The sequence below is a fragment of the Oncorhynchus gorbuscha genome, linkage group LG21 (assembly GCF_021184085.1).
Source record: "Oncorhynchus gorbuscha isolate QuinsamMale2020 ecotype Even-year linkage group LG21, OgorEven_v1.0, whole genome shotgun sequence".
Lineage (NCBI taxonomy): Eukaryota > Metazoa > Chordata > Actinopteri > Salmoniformes > Salmonidae > Oncorhynchus > Oncorhynchus gorbuscha.
In genome coordinates this window covers 25802223-25828769 of record NC_060193.1, presented here as the reverse complement: position 1 = coordinate 25828769, position 26547 = coordinate 25802223, and the positions used below count along the sequence as shown (strand labels likewise).

At 44.1% G+C, this 26547-nt stretch overlaps 1 protein-coding gene across 5 annotated transcripts in view; it reads right to left on the bottom strand.

Moving 5' to 3' along the window:
• Nucleotides 1–26547, bottom strand: part of mllt3 (MLLT3 super elongation complex subunit) — a 44617-nt gene that overhangs the window by 6715 nt on the left and 11355 nt on the right. For 2 of the 5 annotated variants that reach the window (XM_046319996.1, XM_046319998.1), the window contains exons 3-7: nt 13716–13798; nt 13238–13402; nt 12357–12395; nt 11136–11264; nt 8109–8705 (exon numbers count right to left, since the gene is read on the bottom strand). In XM_046319996.1, coding sequence (XP_046175952.1) covers nt 8109–8705; nt 11136–11264; nt 12357–12395; nt 13238–13402; nt 13716–13798 — 1013 coding nt within the window. Of the gene's footprint in view, nt 1–8108; nt 8706–11135; nt 11265–12356; nt 12396–13237; nt 13403–13715; nt 13799–16741; nt 16803–26547 lie in introns of those variants that run through there. The other 3 variants (XM_046320000.1, XM_046319999.1, XM_046319997.1) reach the window with 3 other exon arrangements.

Genomic DNA, 26547 nt, shown 5'->3' with positions numbered 1-26547 from the left:
CTACATGGCAAATGTCAGTGCTCACAGAGTGCAAAGCCCCTTGGGTAGGATGCAAACGCTGGACACAAAACACTGTGTCCGCAGCCCACGCTTCAAGTCTAGTTAGGGGGCATAACATTTCCAGAGGGCCATGGTAGTGTGTGTGTCACGTAGAAATTCGAGGGGATTGGAGATCAGAAAAAAATGTAGTAGATAATTGGGACTATCTTCCATCCTAAAAAGGCATAACAGTGCTTGCTTCCACTGTAAATCTGGGCTTGTCAAACCCAAACATGGTAGACTTACAATGCTTCACAAGGTTGAAAGCAGTTTTCACCCCCTCAACACACAAAACAGACAGTTGGGCAGGAAGGCAACCATTGAAAGGTAGACTGCAGCATGTCAATATAAAAAAGGGAATTTGGTTCAATTTTCACATACAAAAGACAACATTTCTGGAGCAAGCCAGAAAATCCCAGTTAAGTTCCTGCATACCCATCCACATAATACATTCACACGGCTGCACACCCATATCAACTCAAGCGGTCTGGGGTGAATTTGGTCCTATTCAGAGCCATCATGCTGCCTAAGTTTCATACAAACAAATTCTAATGAGAAAAACGTATTGATCACTGGTCTCGACTGGGAAAGAAGTCTAACCTCAATGGAACTTCCTGGTTAAATAAAACCAGCAATTTATGAAGCCCTTCTTACATCAGCGGATGTCACAAAGTGCTGTACAGAAACCCAGCCTAACACCGCAAACAGCAAGCAATGGAGGTGTAGAAGCATCAAATACTTCCCAATTCTTGCAAGTCGTGTGCATGTCCAGTATCAAATAATTTTAACAAATAAATTTCAAATCAGAGATTGACAAAAAGTTAACACGACCCACCAAACCACGTTTCTTAACACCCGCCTGCACCAATGTGTCAGAGGAAACACTGTTCACCTGACGACTGAGGTCAGCCTGCAGGCACCCAGCCCTCCACATGGAGTCGCAAGAGTGTGATGAGCCACGTAAAGCCCCCCCCCCGGCCAAACCCTCCCCTAATGCGGACGACGCTGGGCTAATTGTGTGCCGCCCTGTGGGACTCCGGATCACGGCCGGTTGCGATGCGGCCCGGGATCAAACCCAGGTCTGTAGTGACGCCTCTAGCACTGCAGGAGGCATCTGCAACTCCTCTACTGGATATGTGGCTCTCCAACCATTTAATTTCTCCTTAGTACAGTTCCTACTGGGGCTTATGGTTATAGGCTGCAATAATAGCTAATAAGAGTCCAGAAAGCCTATTAAGTGCATTAAATCCTTAGGAAGACAGGGCTCTGTAAGCAGGCTTGGCACCCCGGTGGCGTGAGTGGCAGTGATGAAATCCCTGGCATGGGCCAATAAGGAGAGAATGTGACAGGTTTACTGGCTGGGCTCCCAGGGGCTCCTGTATTTACAACGTACATGCACAACATTCACTCTCCAGTCACTGTAGAAACACTAACATGTGTGGGTGAGCAATGGCTTGGTTCCAATACTTTGAAAATGCCCCCTTCCTTCATGTATGGGCTAATCACTAATTGATGGTAGTATGTTAACCAAGACAATTTGAGTGAACAAAAAGGAGGGGTATATGAATTAAGAGACTATATGAGGACATCATACATTATATCATGACACTCATAGTACCAGGGAGGAAGATGAGTGCCTAAATGTACCGATCTACTGTGCTCCAAATGACACCAGAAGTTCTGTTACCTATTACAAACTTTCATATCCATGTCAGTCTAAAAAAAAAGTTGTACATTTTCCACTGTGTTTTAAGTTAGTGCAAAGGGGGTGATCGTTCCTTTCAGTAGAGAAAGAGATTAAAATCTGCAAGTTACCATTAAGTTAATCCTCCTTAGAAGGCTGCACAAAAGGAAATCTGAAGAAGCCATTAAAGTTAATCTGAATTAATTTGTTTACATTCCTCTCAGATGACCCCTTGGAAGAACCAGGCCTGGGTCTCCTGAACAATACCAAACTCATAGAAGTGTTCTGGCCCTCCAGCCAAGGCAGCACAAAGCAGTGATTTACAGCCAGGACAGGGGCTGTTACAAAATGTTTTCAGCTTATAAAATGCTTGATAGGGCAGTCTTATGAATACACCTGCTGCAACAAAGAAACGGTGGATTTAAAAATCGAATAGAGCCTGAATAGAGAGGACAAGCTATTTTCCTGAGGCAACAAAAATAATTAATTGAATTGGAGAATTTCCAGGCGATGGATCTATGCCTGATATGGTGGTGCTTCAGTTTCCTGTCTGGTCTGTGAGGTGTGCTGCAAGGCTGTGTACGATTTCCATTCCAAATTGGGGAAGCGTCAACAAACTTCCATTTCCACACACACAAAAAAACCCTCCTCCTCCCCTCACTTCTACCAAGATCTGGGCTGAGTATTGATGCTGCCAAGTGTCTGGCTGGCAAGTGTAGGGGTAAGCCCATTAAAACCAAGCCCCCCTGTGGGGTCCCACAGAGTCATGAGGGAATCTTTGATGTTCTCGCTCTCCCTTTCTTTTTGGAGCATTTTACAGCCTGTTTGTCTGTCTGGGTGTCTCGCTGACATCAAATGCATGGTCAGAGGCCTCGGTTGTAAATCAAGAGGCTTTTCTCAGTCTTTGGTTGTCCAGCCAAAAACAAGAAACTTGTAAAAAAATAAATAAAGGCATTTCAGAGCTTGTGGAGAGCACCACATTAAAATCATCTGGTCTGGCATTTGTGCTGTGTCCCAGAGAGAGAGAGAGAAAGAGAGCGAGTGAAGGAGAGAACTGGAGATTACCAAGGCCTATCCCTTACCCTTCGCCCTGTCTTGATTATTAGCAAAGCTGTAACGGTATGGTACATTACTTTTTTAAAGCTAATGACAAACTGACTTCAATCAAAACTGACAGACAGCAACTGCGGTGCAACAGCTGAAAAGATGCAAGAACCAGCCACTAGCTAAACATAAAGACATAACAAAATAGCCACACTGCTTAAAATTCCCACTAACATTGTAAAAATAGTTAGGTGAAACAGCACAGACATACTACTAAAGTCAACCACATGTCCATAAAATAAGGAAGAGTATTATTTGTCAGTGTTATATTTTAGCTGGCTCTTGAAGCACTGTGTGGGTTAAGCCAAACGTGACTAAGTCATCATTGGTTTCGTCCTCCATATCGCAAGAAATCAGCCACAACTCATCCCCTCAATATTTTTTTTAATGTAAATAAGCAGGGAAGAACGACAGAAAAAGGATTTTAAGGGATAGTTCAGAAATTACAAAGACAAATTGGTTTCCTTACCATATAAGTAGTCCATGGACACGGTATGACGGCAATCCGTGGCTTTGGTTTAGATTGTCACTGTTTACACATGCTAATGTTTTAGAATGTGGAACAAATCCCATTCAAGTCTTTCACCGAGTCAATATTCCCCTCGACCACACACTCAGATTGAGTCAAACATTCTTTCCCATTCACCACTATTGTAAGAGAGCCACCTTTGTCAATATTTTGTTATACAGAATTACCTATACAGGTCGTGTTGTTCAATGTGCATGTAACCTGGTAAAAGTCCCAACCCACGGTTCGTAATGCTTCCACGTAGGGAAATAGAGCCTGTGAGAAGAGCCCTGTTACTTCAAGCTATTCGGTGGGGACCCAGTGTCAAAGTAGGCTACACGTAGTTGTGGAACACCTTTTATCACAGGTAAAACATGTAACTTGTTTACTATATTGAATTTGTAACTCCACTCACTACTTGTAGCTTATAACGTTAGTCTGCGTCGTTAGTTTTGGCAAGTTTAACGTTCCGGTCGGTAGCTAGCATATTGCTGCTAGCACCGTTATAAGTAGTGAGAATGCTCTGGAGCAGGCAATGTTGAAAAGTAATTGTTTGACATGTACTTTTCTTAAATATAGTTTTGTAATTGACTAAAATGAGCAGACAAGAAAATTGCGCTTCAAAAGGATTCTGCTGTGAGCCAATGTGGTAACCAATTTTTTTTCTTCCCCCCCACAGGCGGGCAGGGCCGCGTCATTCTAATACCGATAGGCGAAAAAATGCTAATATCGGTCGGAAGTCGCGTGACTTCATTTTCGCATCTCCCAAGCTCAAGCCCTTGAGACAAGGTAGAAGTTGGTGAGAAAGGGAGAGGTAAACAAATTAATTGTATTTTGACATTTACATTTCACACCCAGCTAAAATATGTTTTTCACAGAACATAACTTATTTGTAGGGAGAAACAGCTGATGACTAAAAGCCAACACGGACTTCTTCCAATTCTCCAGCAGAAGTCTATGTACTGTGGTCTATGTCCTCTCCAGCCAATCATTAGCATTTGTTGATTAAGTATGAGCCAGGGAGAAATGGAAACTAGAGGTGCATCCCTGGGCTAAAGACTACAAAATAGCACGAGAAAAACAATACAGTATCCAGCAGAAGAAATAGGTAATGACAGACAATGCATCAAAGTGTGTGTGACCACATGGTTGTGTAACAGAGCTTTAAACCTCATCCAAGTGGAAGACTAAGGGGAAGGCACTTTGAAGCTAAATTACAGATCATTTGTCTGATCTGTGGCCCCGAGACACCACACAAAGTAAAGATACATCTACTCCTTCCCCGGCTATGGAATGCAACTTCCAGGATGTGTGTGTCTATGTCTGGTGACTGTAGAGGCTAAGGCCTAACCCTGGACAGCAACTCGAACCAAAGCGACTGACTTGCTTGCCTAGTATGGTTCAGCCCTGGGGAAAGCCTTCTGTAATTCGTTGTACTACACAGGAGAGCAAGGGGAATATGAGATGGAATTACATTCAAATTCTAGAGGCGTGCGAGCAGCCACAAATCGCCTCCCTAGCTATGGGGATACAGCCTCTTAATCTACGAGCCCGGGCTGCCAAATAGAGCCCTCTCTGACCCTGGCCTCTGAAACCGTATACCCTTGTTACAGTTTATGAACTTCTCTCAGATCCAAAGACTTAGTCAATCAAGAGGGCCAAAGATTAGCCTTCATTCAGAATTATGAGGTCTTCTAGTGTGCTGAGTCAAAAACACAGAAACCGAGTAAATGGACCTCACGTGGTGGTCCGAGTAAGAAACCCACATCCTAGATGTCCATTTTCATAGCACATAAGGCCATTAGCCTATTTTTAATACTGCAGACATTTGATTTGCACCTAAACCAGGAAACCCACACGTCTTGGTTTAAATGTTACTTTTCAAAGTGCTTGTGCAAAAGCTGTAGCAACGGAACATCGTTAATGTGACAAACTCTCACATGGTGGCAGCAACTTTGTAGTCAACCAACAATAAATCAAATCAGGAAAATACACGTCTTAAATACAGTATGTCCCTAGTAGTTCAGTTGTAGCCTCTGAAGCATATTTTCTTCACCTGTGCTGCAGCGCAGGGAAACTTTCTATCAGCCCAACTGTAACAAGGATAAACTGGTTTTAACAACTTCTCTTCCAAATAGACAGAAGGCCCCAAAGAAACATCCACCATTATTTTCGCGAGAGAGCGCAGGCGCGAGAAGTGAGGACAAAAGGTAGGGAAACTTCAATAGCCGTCACCTCCGACAACAAACATGCAGCTGGTCTACTGGTTTATGGGCCAGGGCTTCTTCAGTACATCGTAAATCTCACAGCCATTCTGCTTTAGGGGCTTTTGTCTTGCCTTGCTCAAAGCCACCAAAGCAGACCTCTTATAGGACAATAAACGGGACTTTAGTATTAGGTTGCCCCCATCAATCTGCCGTCTCATCTCTTTCAGTCTACCGAAGCCACCAGTTATTTGCACCGGCTCTTGCACCGGTTCTATGCACACTCACTGGACTCTACCCACACATATTACACTAACGCGCCAACACACCACAAACAAGTGTATTGACACTACAGACAGACACTTTCACACGCTTCAAACATGCTGCTGCTAATCTGTTTATTATATATCCTGACTGCCAAGTCACTTTTACCCATACCTACATGTACATATTACCCTACCTCGTGCCCCTGCACATTGACTCGGTACCGGTACTCCTTGTATATAGTCTTGTTATTATATTGTGTTACCATTTCATTTTTGTGCAAATTTTTGGACATGTGACTAATACAATTTTATTTGAAGTGTGATACAAGTACAAGATGAACATTGCTGGACTGGGCCAAAACGTCAGTTAATTCACTCTCAATTCAGTGGAAGGTTGATCAAACAAGGTCGTATTGATGTGAATTAAGGTGCCGTGCGCTTTCAGTTTGGTCATGTAGTAGGTCAATCTAACAAAAATGACTGTTTAACTCATGGACATGTAGCACTCCACAAACATTAAACCAACCACAAACCACCCTATTGCGCTGAGAAAGAGTCAGGAAGGCATGCAACATGTGCAGTGTACACAGCCTACACATTTTGTATTGACGAGGGACCAACTTGTGTACTATTGCGCAATAGTAGGCCAATGCTTACAACGAAGGACAAATTCATGAAACAGCCTGCGTTTCAATTACATGACAGAAGTTAACCTAAAATACAATCTGTTCATTTGATCTACCCATGTGTAGTTGTGGGGCCTTCATTAGACTTTCTTCTTCTTGTTACTTTCTCCCTCCCCTTTGGTAGTTCCTTGGTTTCCCCCAGGCCTACACAGCGTGGCAGAAGCCCAGATCAAATGAAGGTTCGCGTTAGGCGTAAGCAGGGATAGCCAGGACTGGGCCACCAGAGTCGTCAAGGCAGCTTGTGGAGGACCGACCACCTGGTATTTGTCTCCACTCGCCCTGCACCCACCCCACTTCCCATTTATGACCATTCCTGTAGGGCAAATTCCTCCCACCACCAACACACACACACACACACATTTGGCTTTGGGCTGCAATGGCTCTGCTGGTTCTGGCGGGGAAATGGTTAAGGGAGATTAGCACCTGTGTGTAATGTATTTGTAGCAGGACTGGTGAACACACCATGGGCATGAAAGAAAATTTGAAAGCAAACGGAGAAAGATAACGAGATGCTTCTGACAAATGCAGAATGGTTGTCCCCTTTTTCCTCTTTTCTAAAAGGCAAAAGATTGAAGAGGAGCTCTTGGCTATTCCTGGCGTCCTTCTGCATTCTCCTTGGGTGCCGTAAAACCATAAATCTCCCAGCTTGCTTCTCTGCTAATAACAGTCCCCATTTTGTTAAGATCCTTCACTGAACGTGTGAGGAGCTGGCAACACTCTGAAAGGCCTACTGTTATTTCTCAAGGTCTAAATATGACTCCGTTATTCCCATCTTAACACTTAAAGGAACTAGACTGCGGTATGTAAAAATAATTTCCCAGATCTCTGATCCTTTGCAGAGTATCAAATTTAACTAAATTGTCAACTAAAAAAGTATTCAGAATGCAATAGTTGACCATGCAACCTGGATCTAGCAGAACATTCTAAACCTGCAAACATTGTTGCTTTGCATGGGCAGCTTTTTTGGCTATGTCAAAATGGGGCACTGGGAGGTAAATTCATGAAGGTGGGGTGGTGGTTTAGGAGGTATCCATTTCCTGTTTCCTTCTAAACAAAAGCAGCCCCTCTGCAGCTGCACACCAACCATGTTTATGAGCCACCCCCTTGGACTCGGTCATTAGATGTTTATTGCCTGGTCATGCGGAGGATGAGACTGACCAAAAGAACAGACCCACTTTTAAAACCAGAGGATTCAATAACCTTCCTGCACCAGGCAGAAACTCCACTCTGCTACCTAATACTAAAAAGTCCAGTAGGCTCTATGGGCATACTCGTATGGTAATGTGTAAAAATGCTAAATGGAAAGATTGATTCCTATCGGTTGTTCCTGAATGTGAAGCCGTAACGGTGCAAACAAAATGGACACACTTTATTGCTGCAAAGGTACACCTGGTTTCACCACTCACTGATTTGAAGGGACAAAAACCAGCAGACACTGGTCACGAGTACCAGAATTGCTCATCCCTAAAGCAATTATTTAAAAAAAACTTAGGTTAACGTTTTTTTTACAGCTGGAGTAGAGCCCAGAAGACATGAAAGTATAATTAAACTCTTCCAATGTGGTCAAGGCAGACGGCACAAACCTACAAACACAAAATACATATAGGCTCCACTCACATCTGATTTGGTGGACATATTGTCCTCCATGTCGGAGTCGTTGGCGTCCCTCAACTCCGAGAACGGAGGTAGCGTCGGCGCCTTCCTGCGCTCCCCCAGCGCCTCACCGCCGTCCACCCGCACTTTAGCGGGCCGCACCTGGGATTTGTCCTTCAGCAGTTTCTTTTCCGAGTAGTGGGATTGGGGGTACGGCAGCAACGAGCCCCCCGGCGGCTTTAATGTCAACTCCGAGAAGCCCCTCTTGCGCTTTTTGGTCAGGTGGTCCTCGCTGTCAGTGATGGACAGTCGCTTGTTAGTCCCTGTCCCATTCCCAGCCCCGTGCGAGTAGCCCCCATCCTGCCGGTGCTCCTTGGACATGGCCTTGGGCTCCTTGAAGCCCATCTTGGGGATGGGGGGGTTGTCCCGAAGAGGCTGGTTCTCTTTGGGTTTCTTGGATGGATCTTTGGAGGCTTTGCTTGGTTCCCTGCTACAGTCTCTGAAGGCACTTTTGGGCTCTTTCAAAGGCTTGTCCTTGTAGTCCTTGGAGGGTTTGTGGAGCTTGGATGAGCTGGTGGTGGTGGTTGTGGTGAGGAGAGAGTCAGATCCTTTGAAGCTGTCCTGCAGCGAAAAGCACATAGATTAATTAGGTCTCAATTTATTTGGATAGTCTCCTATAGGATGGTCGATCAAGCTATCAACTTTAACTCTTCATGTGCAACAACAACCTCTAAGGTTAAGTTGGGTTTTGAGCTACCTTCAGGTTTAATGGATAGTTGAACAGTTTATTGATATGTTTCACTAACTAAGTGATTATCTGAATAACAAGTTCTACGATTTTGGATTAAGTACAGCCCGCACAAGCTACGTACATAATGAAAAAGGTTAGTTCAGCCCTAACTAACACTGAGAGGATTGCACACTGGCAAAAGTGAAGATGGAGAAATCCCACCTCAGGGTCAGTGGACACGATGGGGCAAACACCTAATTAGTTTGTTTGACCCACTTTGTTGCTATTCGTCAGCATGTCAATGAGCTCAGCTAATAACTTCCTTGATCCATAGTGGAGGGTATGGGCCTAAAAGTACATTTTTGATCTCAAGGGCTTTTGTATATACACACACACACACACCACTGAAATGAGTCTTGATCAACTGTTGACTAGATATCCAGGAAATGGTTAATGATGCAATTTGAGGTTTGCTACTTTAGTGAGATTTGTTGGGGTCAAAAAAATAATACTTAAAACACTGCAGGGAATTATTTACTTGGCTTCCAGCGCTGAAGGCTTGATTACAATGCTCAAATCAATACGCCCCAGACAAATAAATGAGCAAAGAAAAGGTTTGGTCTGGTCATGACATTTTAAAAGGAGTCTTAATACTGTGTGTTTATTTTGAGAAAGCCTTGCGCCACCCTGGGGTTCTGTACTGCTCGCTCAATAAAGAGCACGTCTATTCTAGAAAAAAAAGGGTTTACTTGAGAAAAGAGCTGGGAACTTGTTCTGTCCAGAATGTGGGGGAAGTGAGGGATGACTCAACAGCTGGAAGTGCGACCTTAAAGTGGCCCGACCAGTGCGCAAACCTGGAGATGGAGGGGACTAAAGCCAGTGCATTCTCTTTTCACTAACTAAACGACACAGGCTGTTTGTCCCGGGGTCACGCCTGCTGGCCCCCCCGTCAATATTTCATCAATGCCATGAAGCCATTAAGCAAGTCTAGACGACAGGGGGGGGGGGGGGGTGTTACGACCTGCCCAAACTACCTCCAAAACCCTTTTATTTTGCTCCTGACCCTGGGACCCTTCTGGACGTAAAGCTGCTAACCCACTCACACAAAACTACTCCCACCAACAAACACTCTGGCTGCCCAGGGCCAAAAACTTTAAAGGCCGTTTATAGCAAAGTTTTACTGGTCTGAAAGTGATGCGCTTCGCCAATAACAGCCTCAATACATTAACTGGCCACAAAAACAGCACCTGACCCCCCCCCCCCCCCCCCCACTGGTACTTGCCACTCCAGAGTATATGGATGTGTGCATCATCTACTTTACTGCAGTCTACTTGTTACAATCACCTGCTACTCAGTGCTATGTACAGAGAATATTACTTTCAAAGCTGCTTATGCACCTTATAACTGTCAAGGCAACTGAGAAACTAACTGGTCCTTTACGCATTGTGCTGTTTTGTAGTTATGTGCAACAATTGAGTTTTGGTCGTTTAGCCTATAAAAATGCACTTATAGTCAAGTAAAACTTGGCAGACTGCCATTAGCAATCAGTAACACTTAAATAAATAAAAACTAGTCGGATACAAGTGAACCGGAGGGAGAGGAGACCACAGTAGGTGGATTGCCATTGGACGTTAGTGGAAGATAATGGTAGAACTACTGTGCGCGTGTGACCCCTCTGCTCCATCAGTAATCCATCACACACGCACGGTCTGTTTAGATTGGAAACCGTTTCCATGTGCACTGGGCCTCTCGTAACCCAGTCCTGCCAGAGTGGGCTCTGCCCGGCCGCGGTAAATGATACCATTTAAAGGGCCTAAAAATAACAAGTAAATGGAAGCAACATGCCAGTTTATTGACATGTATGATTTACGGCCATGACGGATAATACCACATATGCATCTAAAAGTTGGCTTTCTGAGATAGCTAGAGAACAATTGCATCACAATGAAACACTGATACGTACCAAGCTTCAACAGGCTTTAAAACTAAAGTGACTTTTATATACTGCCTAATTAATACAGTATGGCCGGTGCTATAACCGTCATTGGTAGCATAGGACCCCAGTGTGTCTGAAAGTTATTGGGAACAGGACCATGTGGTCTCGCAGCAGCCAAGAAATGACGAGTTGAACGTCCACAGAGTTGAAATACCCTCAACATCTTTGAACCTAGCCAAGTACACTGAGATTCTTTTTTTTATTATTTCTTTTTTTGTGGGGGGGGGGGGGGGGGGGGGACTTTGAAATGGGAGTTCTTTGGGAAGAGTTTGAGAAGAGGGAGAGTCGGTCTAGCCCTGGTCTGTACCCGGAGACCGCTACTGACCTTCGACCCTGGGAAGGCCTTGCTTTTCTTAGCGTCTGAGAAGTTCAATGTCAGGGAGTTGCTGGGGAGGGTGGGCAGCTTGAGGTGCTGGCCGAACAGAGATGTGGAACCCTCCTGCATTACCATCACCTGAAAGTAAAACGGGGTCATTTAGCCAACTCCTTTATCCACAGTGACTTACAGATCAGTGACATATTTAATATATCATGTAGCCTGTGGGAATCAAATCTCCAACAGAAGAACAAATAAATAGTAATAATACAATGCAATAAAAGGGGCAGAGAAATTAACAATGATATTGTCCTGATGTGGAAAACAGTTTTCTATTGTATTGTATCTTGTGCCCAAATGGTCTGGGAATGAAGAGCTTAACCAATCTATTTGAATATCAAGTACCACATGAATTTTACTGTTTCATTATTCCTGCTTATTATAGCTGCTTGTGTGTAAAACTAAAGACTGCTTGTTTGGATATTTTTGTAACATTTTTTGTAACTAACAGATTATCGTCGCGTTCTTGTCGATGCCAAGAGCAGCAAACCTCAAAAAAATAAACTTGTCCACTTAACACTGCACGTTATTCCTGGAACTGCTCACAGACAGTCATTACATTGTATGGAATGACAGTGAGCACGCGCGAGCAAAGAAAAGACAACACAGCTGCTTCCTTGTGTGTCTAAATTTGAGGGTGCGTTGGTTTGTGGTGTCACTTCAACATAGCAGCCGAGGGAAGAATAAACACATTTCATGTCTTGCCCAGCAGCAAGATGTAAACAAAGGGTTAACACTTCACTGGGAACATGAGGTTTCTCAGGTTGAAATTATCTGCTGTGAGTCAGCACCAAAACGACTTGCTAAGCATTTCCTTTGATACAACTATCCTTTCCTTTGTCTTCCCATTACCCTCTCTCCAAATGAAACCAACAGATGTCAAACTCTTTTAGGAGGGGGATAACAAAGCTAGGCGGGGTGGGTTCCACCTTTACAACGGTAGGGGAGACACTTGGTCAACAACATGGGGAAAGTCTCAGAAATAATAGAAGCTTGCCCACAACTGTGCATATTGGATACAGTTCTTGGATACAAGCCTATATTGTCAAAGCCAATCGTTGTCAATGTCAATGTGAGTGGACCAATAGCATTGAAGCTTCAGTATCAACACATTCTTGTGTGTAAACATCTCAATTGGAAGAATGTTGCAGAACACATGATAAGTCTTACTTGAGAGTCGTCCGAACTTCTTTTGTGAGGATCCCGTTGCTGTGGAGGACACACATTAAGCATGTTAGTGCACACTCACACACCAATCAGCTCTATTGGAGAAAGCCTCAAAAGATCCGGAGTAAGCGGAATAAATGTTGCTATGGCACACCAGTCCTTTCTTAATTAAACCATGTCACAGTCAGCGTTGTCTTTTTTCAATCTTATTTGTTTCCTCTGAAAAGGCCTGTAGACATTAAGGTGTATGATGTCATACACAAAGACAAAAAACATTGGTGTATTACTGGAATGAGCATGGAGAGGGGCCTGCTAAAAATAAAAAACTCATGACCTTACAAATTACATATGTTCCTGAAGCGATTGTCCACAAAAATGTTTTGGGGACATTCCTGTGGGCACACAAGGTTTTCAGGAGGGCAGTGGGAAGAAAAACAAAACAAAATAAAAAAGCATACGCCCATTTGCCGACCAATGGCTGGCCTGATAAGCCCATTTGCCTACCAATGGCTGGCCTGATAAGCCCATTTGCCTACCAATGGCTGGCCTGATATGCAACCGACATGGTTCATATCTCGTGGCCAGCAAAGTTCTTATGTCATCTGGATGTTTTTAAAGTGCTTGTCATTGCGTTACATTCCCTTCAACTTCTGATTTGTCATTTAATAATTTACCTCTCCAGGGGTTGACCATACTGGATATGAAGGCCTATTCTCAAGCCCTGCTCTCACAGCTGAATCAGGTGTTCAAGCAAGGCTGGAGCAAAAGCCTACCTATCCATTATGGCCACCCATGCTTATGGCTATTAAGATAAACACCAGCTATTGAGATGCACCCCTAGTCAAATTTCCATCTCCCACCCCCCCAGTCATGTCATCTCGTACCCCGCCGGCTTTAAGCAGCTTCCTACGGAACTCCTCCGTGGGATTGTTGAAGGTGAGCTTTTCGCAGCGTAGGTGATTGACAGGCGGGTGGCCGTCCAAGTGTAGAAACAGGTCGTAGTCGAAGCGCACTTTCTTAGGTTCTTCCTGAGAGGTGCAGTGGGACATCCGTAGGAACAAAAGAAAGGAGAGAAGTCAGTTGCGTACCAAAATCCAAATGGTAAAATGTATATTGATAGTCCTCTTTCGTACAAAGGCAAAGAAAGTGTTAACTATCATTCTGTATAAAGAACTATGCAAATGCATGTGGATATAAAAATATATACATGTTTTGCCATTACCCACAATTAAAATGCTACTTTCAGATTATTAAAGGTCCTAATGTGGGATGATCATGGTCTCCTATATATCAGGCTAAGCCAAATGTTTACATTTTGGAATCTTTAGTAAGCAACGCAGGTCAAAACCTTGTTAAATGTACCTTATTTCTGAAGTACACTTCAATGGGCAAGATGAAGCCTGCGTATCCAGACTCCTCCACTTTATAGGGTGGATCCTTGCACACTGAAATATAGAGAGAGGGAGGGGGGTGCTTTTCACTCAATGCTGTGTGTTCACTTGTAAATACGTTATCCTTAGTCCTCTGAAACAATGATACGAGTCCTGTGTGCTCCCAGTGTCTCACCGCTCAGTGTTTCTAATGTGTGTGTCACTAAAGCCTTATATATATATATATTAAAAACTTGGGTGAGTTGACAAGCTCCTTGAAAAATGTTTTTCAAAAGACGTAAACGTGATTTGTTTTCTAATCTAATTCCAACCACAAGCAACAGCAAAGTCTCAAGGTACCAAATATATTCCTCTTAACATTAAAAAAGTATTTAAACCTACATAATTGTCAAGGTTACCTTCAGATTATAGAAAGCCCTTAATGTGTGTATGAGACATTGGCACGAATGGGAATTGAAATGTCTCTTGCTGCCAGCCACACTTGCTCACAACTTCACACTGCCAAGGTACTACCTGAAAGCGCTCCCTCTACTGGGATCTCATTATAAACATGAAGACCATTTCCGCCACCAATCTGATGCAACACGGATACCAAAAACTCTGGGCTAATATTAGTTATAAATACATCTCAAATCCTGGCAACCCACAACATGAAACGCTGGGTTCCCGTCAAGCTCTTCAGGACAAACAACCTGCGCTCCAGGTCAGATGACCCCCTCGGACACACCTGTTTGTCATTCTCTATGTCCCAGGGGGCTTTGTAGCAAGACTGCCAATTAGTCTGCATGTTCAAGGCAAATTTAAGAGAATCTACAAGCTCCCGTTCAACATCTTTTATCTTTTGTTCGTCTTTACGGAGTAGTATGTGCAGCATAACCATAATTGTACAGTTTGTATATTACTTAGCGCTTTATCAATGTACAATGTGCTCCTTAGCTCATTTGGAGGAGTGGTATAGTATAAATGCAGTCATTCTAACTCTGTCAGACAGTCTTTTAAAAAGGCAGTAAAAGCAGGGAATGGCAGGGCACAGCATGACAGACAGCCAACAGGGATTAACAAAACATTCAGCGAAAAATAGGTTTTTAAATGACTGCGTTCTCCAAAAGTGTATGCCAACCGTTCAAACTAGCCAAATCCGACAGAAATTGAGAAACTTCTCGAAACTTAAAAAAAAAAAAAAGTGTCGGAATGGTCAAAAAGTACTCGTTCCCTACAGAGTCCTGGCTGGCAGTAAGCTAGTACAAAGAGAGAAAAATCCAAGGAGCCAAACTGCAACAGACAGGAAGTCAGATGTTCACATTACACCAGCTCTAAGCGCCACCACCTTCAGGGTGACTGACGGCTCGGATGGCTAGACCAGAGTCAACCTCACTGCTGGTGTATGCTCTGCCCCAGAATCCAATAACGCTGAGCAAATATTGTGGGTCGTGATTAATTGCGTGATCGGGTCAGGTTCAATTACATGTGGCTAAAAGGTTCCATTCACCGTAGCCTGCCGAACCTATTTATGTAGAACCTGGAAAATATGGGTTGAGAATGAGATGAGTTGCACCACCCAGAAACATAGCGTGGGATAGTCTGGGCTCTGTCTGAGCAGTTCTCTTTCACATATTTAAGCCTCCAGCATTTTTCACCCCATGTGGCAGTGACGCAGGTTTGTCGACCTAAGAGACTGTCTGGAAGGTGTTTTCCGAGGGTTAGCTAGCATCAACACCTGGTCTCCCAGGTATGCTGCTACCTCCCACTGTGTCTCCTACTTGTTGCCCAGGAAAGAGCACCCCAATCATTTAACACAGCAAAGCGCAACAACCCATTCACCACATGACCTTATATAGGCCTTTTCACATTTAGATTTGCTCAACTCAAAGAGGGGAGGACAGTCTTCCGCTTGCCTACTAACAAAGACACGTATCAGTTTCCGGGTCATGGAAGAGAGGGGATGGACTTTTGACCAAAAAAACCCACCATGGTCTTGATAGCCCCCAAAGTCATTAGGGGCTGTAATGTACATTTTTGGGATTTGTCAACCAATGAAGAACACAGCCATTTCATTGTAGCAGTTGTGGTTTCTTACATATCGAATCAAATGGTTCACTCTGTAGACTTTGTTAAAATGACAATCTCAATGTCTTAACTCTTCAATCAAGTAATTTATAACACTCCCCACTCGAATTCAGACACTGCGACGTGTGGGCGGCCGCGCTTGGCCATCCCATCGCTTGCTGTACTTGACCAGTCGATGTTATGGTGCATTTCCTCTCTTAGCCTAAACCACTATTTCAATGCAGGATCCCTGCTGCATTGTAAAGCTCATGTGGCAACAAAACTGGATAAGCAACCAGTGAAGAGTAGATCACCATATTAGAAGCACACTGCTTGTAATCTACACATCATTGCAACAAGTGACCCTAGAATGGAACTCATTAAATTGATGAGAAAAGATTTACCAAGCCAACACATTGGCTATGTTACCATCTCTGTGTGCGTCACAGGTAGGAAAGGGGAAGCAGGAAAGCAAATTAAATGACTGAGCTTTGAGCTGTGGGAGGAGTTTGGCTTGGCAGTACCATCTTGGCTATGGTTCCCTATTCGAAATTGAATAGGTCACTGTACATGTGAAGGAGCAACTGGAAGGCAGGTTAGCGTTTTTCGTAATGAATCTTGTTCTGGAGGAAGCTCTGCAGAGTAGTCACAAATTGGCACAGCCCAAAAGGTATACAAATCTGATAAACCTAATGACTAACCTTGACCTTAAAACAAAAATTTGAATTTGTCTTAATTTATAACTATTTTGACTTTGCAGCAGGCACATCTAGCGGAAATCACAGTTCTGCCTACAGGACAAGACTCGTCCCATAAATAACCTGCAACTGGAAGAGCGAGGTACGCAATACACTCATTGACCTGTCAACAGGAACTTTGCCAACGATTAGAGTAAAGTTTGAAGGGAGACAGAGAGCCAGCCTATTTATTGAGCAAGCCCGAGGTACTCACTTTTTCTCCCCGTGGATCAAGCCGAGATGTCAATCATAGAACAATGCCAGCCACAATGCATTTGCCCTTTCCCCAGAGACTGGTTTGTAATGAGCCAAAAGTTGGACATAGAACTGCACAGTGAAAAAAAAGAAAGTTGAAGACTTCTTGCAGCTACTTCACCAACAGCTCCTTCCACTCATGAAATCAGATGTTCCCTCTTTCCCCTTGCCCGCCCTCATCTCAAATGGCGAATGTTTAACTTAACCTTTACGGGATCGGTGCCTCCCCCCCACAGGACAGTTGAGCTAACAGTGCATTAATGTGATTAGCATGACATTTTAAGTAACACATTTCCCAGGACAGACATCAGATATTGCCAGAAAGCTTAAATTCTTGTTAATCTAATAGCACTGTCCAATTTACAGTTGCTATTACAGTGAAATAATATCATGCTATTGTTTGAGGAGATTGCACAGTTATATACTTGAAAATGTATCAAACCAATTAGGGGACATTTGGGCAAACTTGATACAACATTTTGAACAGTAATGCAATAGTTCATTGGATCAGTCTAAAACATTGCACATACACTGCTGCCATCTAGTGGCCAAAATCTAAATCGCACCTAAAATGCAATACTACATTGTGGCATTTCAAAGATAATACAAAGAAAAAAAAACATTTTTAAAAATATTTTACCAGATCTAATGTGTTAGTCTCCTACATTAATTTCACATTTCCACAAACTTCAAAGTGTTTCCTTTCAAATGGTATCAAGAATATGCATATCCTTGCTTCAGGTTCTGAGTTACAGGCATTTTTAACATGCCTTTACTGCATCGTGTTTAGGATTAAGTGCCATCATCACATTGAGTTGCATAGCGGTTAAGAGTGTTGGGCCAGTAGCCGAAAGGTCCCTGGTTTCAAATCCCAGAGCCAGCAAGGTGGAAAGATCTGCTGTTCTGCTCTTGAGCAAGGCAGTTAAATGGTTAACTGCTCCCCAGGTGCCTGATGACGTGGGTTAAGGTGTCCCCCCGCAACTCTCGGATTCAGAGGGGTTGGATTAAATGTGGAAGACACATTTTGGTTGGGATGCAGTCAGTTGTGCAACGGACTGTATATCCCCTTTCCCTATAGGTTTAATTACGGAACGCTTTCCCTTCCCTAACAGATGCACTTAACGTCTGTAAAGTAACTGTTAGAATACAGATTATCCACTTGCACTTCGAAACTTTACCCCAAAGCACTTTCAAGAGAAAATAACTACGTCTGTCAAGTTGATCCGTCAAAGTGGCTGAATAAAAAGCTTTCGCAGAGGACATGCTGTCATACTCCATATTGTAACTCATATGGTAGAGAGCTTGCAGCTCAGAAAGAGCCTCCGTCTGCCTATGGAACAGAAACATTGATGGAACAGGTATATACTGGTAACTAGTCAAATATTGACACCATTACAAATTAGTTATATTTCAAGCTCTATTCAACAGCGCTCATACTTGCAGTTTTTAAAAAATCAAGTAATTTGAAAGCTAGTCTTTAATCTGACTATTTCTATTGGTCGACATTTGGTCCATGACTCAGCTGAAACACCATTATTCATGAATCCGCAGCCTTACTGTTCCTGTTGTTCTGTAGGCAGACGGTGCACTAACAGTGTTGCATCATTTAATTGGAACATCTAGAGATTCTAGTGTCTAAGGGAATCAAGCCACAGTGAATCACTTCATTTTTAATCCAAAGTCCCAGCTGTGAATGGCAGGCCGTGCAGAAAGGTCAAGCGTCTTCCCAACAGGAAGCATAGCACAGAAAATATTAAGAGGTGCTTTCAAGTCCATTTTAAGGTCCAACTTTAAAAGAAACAAGAATTACAACTGTTGACAAAAGCAGTTTAATGTGGCTACAAATTATGCTTCACTTAAAGGATCTAAATGTTCATATGCCAAATCGTGAACTCCCAGACTCTACAGAATCAAATTAAGTTGTGATAAGGAACAATAATTATCCTGAAACAAACTTCTGCACAGCGAGTCTTCTTATATAGAGACTAGTTAAGTGGCGTGAGCTGCTCAATCTATGGAGAGTAATGATTAGATGCTCCGCAGAGGTGAGTCCTCAGTCCGCTGCGGAACATCTTCCCTCACCCTCCCCCAAACCATTGTGGTTACCATGCTCCACACACGGGCCAGTGTACAACCGAGGAGGTCACCTGCTCCCATTTGGACTAATCGAGTTAGCAAGGGACTTAAGATGCAGGGGGCCAGTTGCAAAGCTCTTAGGAAAAAGCCAATGCCACAAAAAAAAGGTGTCCCAGGATATGCCAAACAATGGAATGTGGCAGGTTATGGCCTTAAAGGAGTTGACTGAAGAGTTCGAGACCGTATTGCACAATGCTCATGTAAGGGGGGGGGGGGGGGGGGTGGAGTGTAGACCATGCTGTGGCCTTCATCAAATCTGCTCATTCACTTGGCCAAGCAGCGGCCGACCTGAAATAACAAACCATTTGCAGAATTAAAATTGGTTTGCCGATAATTGGTCCCAGGCATGGGCTTAATTACCACAGGCTCGACTCTCTCCTCTCCCTATTTTACCTCCCCCTCAAGCTTTTTTCTTCTGCACTGTTGACCTATATGACTGGCTGCAGACTGATGTACAAGCCCATGAGCAGCCCTCAGCCCTAGACGGATTACAGAAAAATGCTAATCTAAGCATTTTCAGTAGGACCTCAATGCCACAACATGGGTGTCAGTCTGTCCAATCAAAAAGGGGAAGGAAGTAGAATGTCACAACTGTGATCTGAAGAGAACTGCCACTAACAATCTATGGGGAGTTCATTTATCCTCATTCTCTATCATTGTATCAAATAAGGCTAATTCCTCAAGCCGGCTGCTACACAAATACCTGAAAGTCATCAGCACCAAAACGTTCCTTATAGTGGGAAGACTGTTTAGTGTAGTTTTGACCACTACTGTAGCAACAGGAACCAACCTGACCTGGCAACTCATGCGCTAATCAAAGACATACAGCCTGTTTCCTGCCAGGGCCCAGCTCTTGTTCATATAGGCAATTTGCTCCCTTTTGCCAATGCAGAGTGGAAGTCTGAATTCATGGAGAGAGATGGTCTAATGCTCAGACAAAAACAACCATGCATCGACAAAAGGTAAACGAGAAAAGAAAAGACAGGGAGAACAAGGGATGAAAGCACTTCCCCAAAGTACATCTTGCCATATGGGGGGGGGGGCGACGACAACGACGACTAAAAAAAAAAGGTGTGATTCTGCACCTACCATATTGGAAGACACCAAAGGCAGGGAGGGGGTTGTGTCACTGAAGCTACAGGGTGTCATGGTAGCAGCGCTCAGACATACACACACTCAGTGGGATTTCTCCTAGACTGATACGGGTCCTGAGAGAGAGAGGGGGGGGGGGGGGGAGGGGGGGGGGGGGAGACCTCAGGGGAAGTACATGAACAATACCAACCTCGTAACCAAACCATAAACATCTGTCACTTGGATACAGTGGACCACTTCCTCAAGCTTCCCTTACGATGTCACACAAGTCACTCTTACAATTCTATTCTGATTATAGTATGGGCACTACCAGTGTGGGAAAAACACTCTTAGGGGCATGATGGTTGGATCTCATGAGAATAGTATGGCCTACTCCATGACTACAGCATAACGTTTATTTTTTTTAAAGTTCCCTCTAGTGCCTTTCGGTTTCCCCATGGTTCCTACATTTACATTACATTTAAGTCATTTAGCAGACGCTCTTATCCAGAGCGTCTTACAAATTGGTGCATTCACCTTATGACATCCAGTGGAACAACCACTTTACAATAGTGCATCTAAATATTTTAAGGGGGGGGTGAGAAGGATTACTTTATCCTATCCTAGGTATTCCTTAAAGAGGTGGGGTTTCAGGTGTCTCCGGAAGGTGGTGATTGACTCCGCTGTCCTGGCGTCGTGAGGGAGTTTGTTCCACCATTGGGGAGCCAGAGCAGCGAACAGTTTTGACTGGGCTGAACGGGAACTGTACTTCCTCAGTGGTAGGGAGGCGAGCAGGCCAGAGGTGGATGAACACAGTGCCCTTATTTGTGTGTAGGGCCTGATCAGAGCCTGGAGGTACTGAGGTGCCGTTCCCCTCACAGCTCCGTAGGCAAGCACCATGGTCTTGTAGCGGATGCGAGCTTCAACTGGAAGCCAGTGGAGAGAGCGGAGGAGCGGGGTGACGTGAGAGAACTTGGGAAGGTTGAACACTAGACGGGCTGCGGCGTTCTGGATGAGTTGTAGGGGTTTAATGGTACAGGCAGGGAGCCCAGCCAACAGCGAGTTGCAGTAATCCAGACGGGAGATGACAAGTGCCTGGATTAGGACCTGCGCCGCTTCCTGTGTGAGGCAGGGTCGTACTCTGCGGATGTTGTAGAGCATGAACCTACAGGAACGGGCCACCGCCTTGATGTTAGTTGAGAACAACAGGGTGTTGTCCAGGATCACGCCAAGGTTCTTAGCGCTCTGGGAGGAGGACACAATGGAGTTGTCAACCGTGATGGCGAGATCATGGAACGGGCAGTCCTTCCCCGGGAGGAAGAGCAGCTCCGTCTTGCCGAAGTTCAGCTTGAGGTGGTGATCCGTCATCCACACTGATATGTCTGCCAGACATGCAGAGATGCGATTCGCCACCTGGTCATCAGAAGGTCCTACACATATACCCCACACCCTCTTCTTCAGAAATAGACAACCACAGATATCTCGCCTAGATCTTGAGGGTGCAACTTCCTGTCCCATACATCCCTTTACACTACTGATCCAAAACAGCTGAATGTGAGCGTACTGAATGATGAGTCAGCGGGCAGGCCGACGCCGATATAAAGGGGTGAACAGTGGTACACGTGTTGGCAATATCGTCATTCACCAACCACAGCTGAGCACAGAGGGAAAAACACTAAACACCAAGCTTAACAGTCCATGGTGGACCTCAAAGTAAACCCCAAACGAGAGCATTCATTTTATAGTCTTAGAAAACACTACTCATAACAATACTTTGTTTTTAATTACAATGATCATTATAAAGTCATTCAATGCAAGACCAAGCATTTATAGTGAGCACAAAAAAAAGAAGACACCAGCACGCTCTCAACAGCATTAAGTCGCTATGCGAACAATGGCATGATACCGGCCAAACAGATTGGGTTAGGTCAGTCTGCATAAGACCTTGACTGAACTGGGTATAGTTTTCCCACCCAGTCCCCTCTTAGATTTGTAGTGTCTCCCTGATGCCAGCTATCCCCTGTAATTAACCATTAGGGGCCAAGATGGTAAGGGGACACATTCCTTTAGCCCAAAACCCCACCCCAGCTCACCACACACCCCCTATCCAATCAACAAACGAGGGCACGAGGTTTACTAGAAAACAGGGCGCTCACATGCCGTAATTGGCACCATAACAGGATGATCGGTTGCCGGGTAGAATTCCATTATGGTTCTAATTAAAAGGCCATTAATGGTGGCTGCGGCGACCAATTTCACTCCCTCGCAATACGATTTAATTTCCTGTACAGTATAGTTTTCAGCGTACCTTGCTGAGCTCCCTGGCTTTCAAAAGGCTTAAGAACGCCAAATATTTTACCCAGGGAGCCTTGCTGTCAGCACAGCGGCTAGCCATCGGTCAACAAGGCCATTGGTGGTCCATCTATCACTCCCGATGTTCAAGCTGCTCCCCCAGCCTTCAAAAGCACTCTCCCAGACCAGCACCGCACCAGGTTTTCATTTGATTCTTCATCCTGTGTAGTGCCACTGTAATAGTGGAGGCGTGATGGGAGATGACATAAATATACAGTACCAGTCAAAAGTTTTAGAACACCTACTCATTCAAGGTTCCCCCCCCCCCATACTATTATTTCATAGTTTTGATGTCTTCACTATTATTCTACAATGTTGAAAATAGTAAAAGAAAAACCATGGAATGAGTAGCTGTGTCCAAACTTGACTGGTACTGTATATTTTTTACATTAAACCATTTCTTATAAAATCTGTGCTTTTGAAACTAACAATTTCCTCTAATAGAATATAGTCATCTAGTACTTCTACAAATTTCTCTACTGGCTTTTTTTAAAGGGAAAAACTGGCATTGCAGTTAAAGATGCATTACATGGAAGGACAACAAAGCTATCAGGAAACGCAGGCAGTTGCCATCACTGCCAACCACCTCGCCCACCCAGGCACAGAGCGTGTGAAACGGAACAAAGCTGGTGTTGCATCACCCGTTTGTCATCACTGCCTCCATGCCGTCGGATTACCCCCAAGCTCCTCTGTACTAGAAAGTATTTCCCTCTCTGCTTCAACTCCTTGTGCTGCAGGTGGGGAAGACTAGTACTGCACAAGTCATACATATGGGGGATGGGACGGTTCGTTTAGACAAACTACAAGGGTGTCATCCTCACGATAGACCTAGTCAAACAATGCATAAAATATATGGTCAAATCTTTCCAACAAACCCTTTTGTAGAGAAAGTCTCCCTTGAGATTAAGGGTCCACTCATCATTTACAAATTGCTTTATAGATTAGGCACAATGTTGCTGTGTGAATGCACTTATAACCGAGGCAACTTGTCAATTTCTCATATTTTAAGAGTATTTCCAACCATTCTGAATCAAATACTTGGACAAAATATTACTTTTACTTAAACTAAAATAAATTTATTTCTGCCCTGATACCCTACTGTGCTCACCACCACATCGGGTCCCTCACCCCTCTTACAGATATCCATCTATAGCATTTAGACACGCGAAATAATTTTTGGGAGTGACGTAAGAGGCATCTTCGTCTGCTTGAGGTAATTTGCCCGTATGTCTGAAAACGATGTGGTGATGCTGCCCATCTTAGTCAAGGTCTCTGTCGAAAATTTGATTCTCAACAAGACTAACCTGGTTAAAATATTTTAGACAATCTGACATGGCCTAAATGCAACATAAAGGAAAACAATTAGAATCTGATGGAAACCAGGAGTCGCGAAACGAAAAGGAGCCAAAGTGGTTTCCATATCGTGAAGCCACATTTAACTTTCATGACCACGGAATCAGTTTAGTACATCAAGACAGTGCCCAAGAATAACTAATATGCATGACAGTATGGCAGGGGTGTGTAAACCTCAAGCGAAGCCAAACACCTTGCCATTTGGCTCATTAAATGAGGCCCTCACACAGTGCAGCAAGTCTTGACTAAAATGTTAGGTGCTGTAAAGTTTAAAAATATATATTTATACAAATAAAATAAATGTTTTATGGGCGAGCGTGAGATCAGGAGAGAAAGACCTGTCAACAGACAGCCCTTATAGACAATGCATCAATAAAGCACTTCCTCCACCCTCCTTTCATTGACAAAACTAGGGGAGAGTGAGCATTTACGGCTCAGTTCCTGTTTTTCAGCGGTTACACCCCCCCCCCTTCCATCTCTACCTCTTTCCCACTCCTTTCATGCCAGCAGCAGTGGCGGCAGGCAGCCTGCCGTTTCACGGCCCAGGCCCTTTGTGCTCCACCTATACAAGTAGGTATGATTTCTGCCGAGTCGTAAAACAATTACTGGCAAATTCCTGCAGCTCTTTGATTTCTGGCCAGAAGCTGGGGGGAGGCACATCCAGTGGCTGATGGTACCTCTGCTCTCCAGTAAGGGGTGGGGGTGGGAGGGGGCACAGGGAAGTAGAGGTATAGGGGGGCTTTGTCCAGTGCTGGGGACATCAAGGAACACTGGAGATTTGTGACAGTGCACATCCTGTGGTCTTTAGGAAACAGTAGAATGAACTGAAGGACCCAAGGTGCGCACACACACATGGCATAACTAGTGACTAGCAACTGCTAATCTCTAAACGCCCTGTGCTATTGACAGACTCCCTGTCTCTCCATGATAAGAATAACACCTCAACTACGAAACTTTCCTGAGAATTGTAAAAATGTATACACCCTCTTTAAAAAGTAAAAAAAAAGGGGGTTGAATGCCAAAAAAAGGTATCAAAAGGCCTATATCCAGCTGGCTGGCAGGAGAGGAGAATAGATGTAATGCTGGCATGACTTGTCTTGGGGTGACAGAGGTAAAGCAGCAGTCAGAGGGCAGCAGGAGGAGAAGTGAGGGAAACTAAACCAAAATGAGCTTCTGGCAGAGGAGTGTTTCTGACAGACCTCCCAAATCATGAGGGGGAAATCAGGGGAGAGGAATGAGTCACACTCTGCACATCTCTGATGGGCAATAATCAGTTTGAAGGCAGGGATGACATGTCAAGCCCCAGGGCTGGAGACAATTATCTCAGCAGAGGTGTGCGCGGATCTGGTGTCCGCAAGCAGGAGTCTATTCTGGGCTCCACAAATCAAACTCGTTGTTGGAAATCGACTTCGCGCTTACAACATTTATCATACCCACCAATTAATAATTAACGATAACAATGAGGGGGATACAAATACTGTAAATAAATAATAGCGTTCAAGTGAAGCTTGTACAACTGTTAGTAAACTGACAGGGTCAAGCACACATGCACTCCCAATATCCAGACAAATGTCTCAACATTCACTTTTGACTACAAAACGGAACCAAGCACATCTAGGCTAGCATATCTCCAAACTCGCACTCCTCTAAATGCATCAAAACATACTACATTGCAGACAAAAACAATATCGCCATCAATATCAGAGCAAGACGAGATCACATTAGCGAAACCACAGCAAAGGGAGGAGAGGAACGCCACACTACATCTAAGACATGTTTAAGCCTGAGGAGATCTTGTCTATGGGTACTCCAGTGACTTGACGTGTGGTATGTGCACAGCCCCAAAAATAATGATTAGGAAAGGCAGTGAGGATAAGTAAAAAAATATATATACATATATAAAAATAAAATAAATTATATATATTTTTTTTAAAGGCTTCATGCGACAACTCCAGGAGCCCAGGCGAGATCCAGGGGCCAACATACTGAGCCAATCATTACCCTAACCCACCGCTATGGAGGGAATAGGGAAGGCAGGCGCGTGCACACACACCTTATTTAAACTGGTTATCGTAGAGCTTCTTACAGAAAAATAAAGAGTCCTTCACCATCTCAACATAAAGATCCAGTAATGCTTCTCAACTCCCCCATTCCACCCCCGTAATGACGAAATGCCCTTCCATTAAAGGGACACGCTTTTCATGAAATATTACCCACACATCCTAAGAGGTACCATCTCAAAAACAGATTAAAACACACCAAATGGGGTGCTTAACACCACAAAGCAGCATGTGCCATAGGAGCTGATTGCAAAAAATAGCCCATTCTCGGTTCCAGTCCAGAGCTAACTTCTTCAGGGTTGGTGCGCTCCGCCGAGACGACAGCGATGCCATTCGGCAGTGGCCGTCGCCACGGCAACACCTGAACGCCAGGGCCTAACTGCTGCCTATAATGAGGCGGCACTGTGACTTTACAGACTGTTGCATCATTAATTTTAATGTGTCGAGGAGAAGCAGTTTCCCCCTCCTGGACTGAAGCTGGAAATCAGTGCAGCTGTGGGGGAACGCAAAAGCAGAGTTACCGCTAAGTCTCCAGTTCACTTCCTATGCCCCACAACATTTTCTCTATCGCTTTTGAAAAGAGATATACGGTGGCCAGGTAAGTTAAAGCAACATGGAGTAAGGGTAGTTGAAACCCCCAAACAATTAGAAAATTAAAAGCACTGTTACACAAATAAATAGGAATAGAGGATTAGATTTAAGATTTGAAACAACGCTTTGAGCCCGTTTTGCCCAATACCTTAGTTCACACTGGCAGAGACGTGAACATCAGTTTGCCGATCGTCAGCATATT